Source organism: Athene cunicularia (genome assembly GCF_003259725.1).
Source record: "Athene cunicularia isolate RWA chromosome 6 unlocalized genomic scaffold, athCun1 chr6_part1, whole genome shotgun sequence".
NCBI classification, from domain to species: Eukaryota; Metazoa; Chordata; class Aves; order Strigiformes; family Strigidae; genus Athene; species Athene cunicularia.
The window spans coordinates 21646074-21649871 of NW_020799105.1; the positions used below are offsets into that span (position 1 = coordinate 21646074).

The window sequence follows — 3798 nt, forward strand, 5'->3', positions numbered from 1 at the left end:
AAAACAGGCAAGCCTGGTAAGTAAAGCTTTTCACCAACTTTCACACCAGCATTTTGCATTTTTAGTTTCTTTTGCTTTTGTTCTCCGTTTGCTGCATTCCCATGAAGTAATGTAAGTAATACTGAGCTAAGCCTGAAAGCGGATCTGCTGTGGTGGTGCTCTGATTCTGTCAATTTGGATAGTGTTAGTCCCGAGCATACTGTTGTTATTGTTGGTGAGCCGTGGACAGTGTGTGTTGCAGGCATGGAAGCCATTTAATTAAAATATTTTAATCACGTAACCTCATAAATACATTTAGAAATAAGTATCTGTAACTCCTTAGCTAAGATTTGACTGGCAGGCTATTACCAGCAGAGTTCCACTCAGCAGCTTTTTCATTAAAGCTAAATCACACTTTTAGAAAATATCACAGAGATCTTCCAGTGCCCTTCCAGCCAGATGCCAGGCTCTGTTTTCTGTAGTATTTAACCACTTTGGTTTTAAATGTGTCTTAACTGTTATCTGAGGTTATCAGATGCCCCTTTCCTAAAGCTCTCTGGGAACTTCCCCTCTTTTCAATTCATATGTCACTCCCTTCTCCAGTATAAATTCCTGTTTTCCCCTTGGAGTTTAATGCAGGGCTCAGGTTTAATCTCCACGGGCACCTCTAGCACGTAGTGGAAGGCAGAGGAGGAATGCAGCGTTGGGTATCACTTGCCCCTAATTCCCTTGTGGAAGTAGAAGTGGGGCTGGGGATGAGTGTTTGAGGAGCTGGTCTGGCCGAGGAGAGAGGGGGGCACCACGCTGCACTGGCAGGGCCAGGATGAGCTCCGGAGCTGTGAGGGAGCGAGTCACGAATTACTAACTTTCTAGATTGCCCTAGAAACAAGTAAGAAGGAAGTCGCTAAAATACCACAGACAGCAGTCTCAGATAAAGTAAAGTCGTGACATGAAATCCATTTAAGTACGTTACGTGGCCGTGCAAATGGATCCCTTCCCCTGCATGGAGTTGCAGCGACAGAGGTTTTTGCCAAAGAACGGGATCCTGCCAGTAAGTGTTTGGGAATTGAGCTAGACAGTGTGTAATCCCCAGTGTGGTTAAACAAATCTTGTGCTGGAACACAAGGTGACAACTTCGCAGATTTAGGAAAATAAACGAAAGATGACAAATGCTTTTCTCATATTACTTGAGAATACATTTTGACATTACAGATGATCACAGAGTTTCTTCAAGAAGGCAAACCAGAAAAGAATGTTTATTTTTTATGAAATGTTAAATATTATCAAACTGATGTGGCATTACAGGGCTCTGGGTTTCTCGGTTCTGCCACATCAAAGCTTCACCAGTAAAATAAAGGCGCTGTGCATCACACAGAACAAAATAACCTGCGGTCCTGCTCTGCCCCGGCGAGATGCAGTCACGAGGTGTGCAGAGGAACAGCCAACATGAGGTGACGCACGGTGTGGCAGCTGTGCTGCTCCGGGCTTAGTTAGGTTAGCAAAAACATGTATGAAAGGACTTGAATATGCAAAAGGAAGAGATTAATCTCAGTTTGGGAACTGACAGTATCAACTTTGACATTTCAGAGCTGACCAGCACTATGAAATTCTTAATTCAGATGAAGGCTTCTATTCAAATAAAAAAAAAAATAAACTCTTGTTTAGTTCTTTGTATTTCAAAATATAAACGGCCTGAATGAAAAGTTGCAGATTCTGAAATGCCCCATGCTTTTTACATGGGAGAACTTCGTACCTTATTTTAGTTTCCATCGTACACAAAGGGAAACAGTAATATAAAACGGGTTGGTTTTTATTTCAGTATTATTCAAAGTATCCCATAAAACATGGTAACAGGATTCGTATTTTAGGACATGAAGCAAACCACAGAGCACTTTGGAAGACAATGCCAGACCTTTTCTTCCAGTGTTATATGACTATTCCAGTTTATGACTAGGTCAATTCCCCTGCAAAGTCTCTCAGCAGTGGCAAATAATTTATTGCCAGTGCTAGTGCTATAACGTTCCTTCAGCTAGTGCATCTTCAAACAAGGGAAATCCAACACCTGCCTTTTTCATGGGAACAGCTGAGTTCAAGTGAAATAAATTATCAGTGCAGAGATATATTCCCATTTTCCCCTAACATCAAAATATTTAAATACCACTGTATTTAGCAACCTTTTTCCAAAACAGGATTGTGTCTTTTTATAAAAATGCCTTTTCTGGATCCCACAAAATTACTAATACACAACACAGAGCACAGTGTAGTAGAAACTATAGATGAGAGTGAAATCAGTGTTCTTACTACTGTTACCCTTCTGAAAATTGCTTTTTTTCCTCCCCTTTTCTTATTTCTAACAGAGGATGAACAGAGAGAGAAATCTGTCTCCCATCACACTGTTCAGCAGCTGATAGTGGAGAAGGAACAAGCTTTGGCAGATCTGAACTCAGTGGAGAAATCACTGGCAGATCTTTTCAGGAGATACGAGAAAATGAAAGAAGTACTGGAGGGCTTTCGGAAGGTGAGTCAAGTTAAAGTCTCCTTCTTCAAAGAGCGAAGCTGAGCAGGCTCCAGTGTGTACCGGTGCTGCTAAACAGAAGGCACGTCTTTGTGTCCAGTTGAATCTGATGTACTACATCAGACTGCAGTGTGCTGGGGGAAGGGGAGCGTGAAAGTACATTGGTGCTTTCATTTTGGAATACATTTGAAAAGATTTTGATCAAGAGTAACTTGCTCCCATCTGTGGCCCTGCGATTGCAGTAGATGTCGTAGAACTGTGGGACTTGAGCACATGTCAGCACTGGTGAGGCTGCCCCTCGATTCCTGGGTTCAGCTTTGGGCCCCTCACCCCAAAAAGGCCATTGAATGACTCGAGCGTGGCCAGAGAAGGGCAACGGAGCTGGGGCAGGGTCTGGAGCACAGGTCTGCTGGGGAGCGGCTGGGGGAACTGGGGGGTTCAGTCTGGAGAAGAGGAGGCTGAGGGGAGACCTCCTGGCCCTCGGCAACTCCCTGCCAGGAGGGGGCAGAGAGGGGGGATGAGTCTCTGGAGCCAAGGCCCCAGCGCCAGGCCCCGAGGGAATGGCCTCAAGCTGCCCAGGGCAGGGTCAGGCTGGCTCTGAGGAAGGATTTCTGTGCAGAAGGGGCTGTTGGGCGTTGGAATGGGCTGCCCAGGGCAGGGGGGAGTCCCCGGGATCCCTGGAGGGGTTGAAGAGTCGGGCTGAGCCAGCGCTGAGGGGTCTGGGGGAGTTGGGAATGGTCAGTGCTGGGTTAACGGTTGGACTGGATGATCTTCAAGGTCCTTTCCAACCCAGATGATTCTGTGATTCTGTGGCCGTTGTGCCACCAGAACTGACAACAAGCAGCATCGATGTTGACAGCTCCAGGTCAGGGCCTGAACCCAGCTGGTAATGAAACCATCCTGTGGTGGCTGATGCCACCCAACGTTGGTAGAGCCCTTCAGCACGCTGCGAGAACTCCGTGTTCTCACCCCAAGGGTACCACACCGAAATTAAAGAGGCGAGGTGCTTCGGTTGGGGGACTGCTCAAACTTCGTCTCTCTGTGTCTGGGTGAATTACCCTGGTCCAGCATATCAGTTCTCGTGAGTGCTGGTCCATGTATCAGACCTCAGAATGATTTCAATCTAATTTCCCAGTTCTGATGATGCTGTATGTGCTCTCTTGGCTTTCTCACTTTTCTCTATGTAGTCTGGGAGGCCAAGAATTGTATTCCAGCCGGCACTGTGCAGCAAGCTCTACTCTCTGGAGGGGAAAACAGCCCCTCTCTGAAGTACACAAGAGGAGAGCTGACGACTGTGGAGTTTT

The 3798-nt window shown here is 46.1% G+C and overlaps 1 protein-coding gene across 1 annotated transcript in view; it reads left to right on the top strand.

The window, feature by feature from the left end:
- Positions 1 to 3798, top strand: part of TACC2 (transforming acidic coiled-coil containing protein 2) — a 133220-nt gene that overhangs the window by 127291 nt on the left and 2131 nt on the right. Inside the window, exons 16-17 of the mRNA XM_026851551.1 lie at positions 8 to 16; positions 2337 to 2529. Of these exons, the coding sequence (XP_026707352.1) occupies positions 8 to 16; positions 2337 to 2529 (202 nt within the window). The remainder of the gene's footprint in view (positions 1 to 7; positions 17 to 2336; positions 2530 to 3798) is intronic.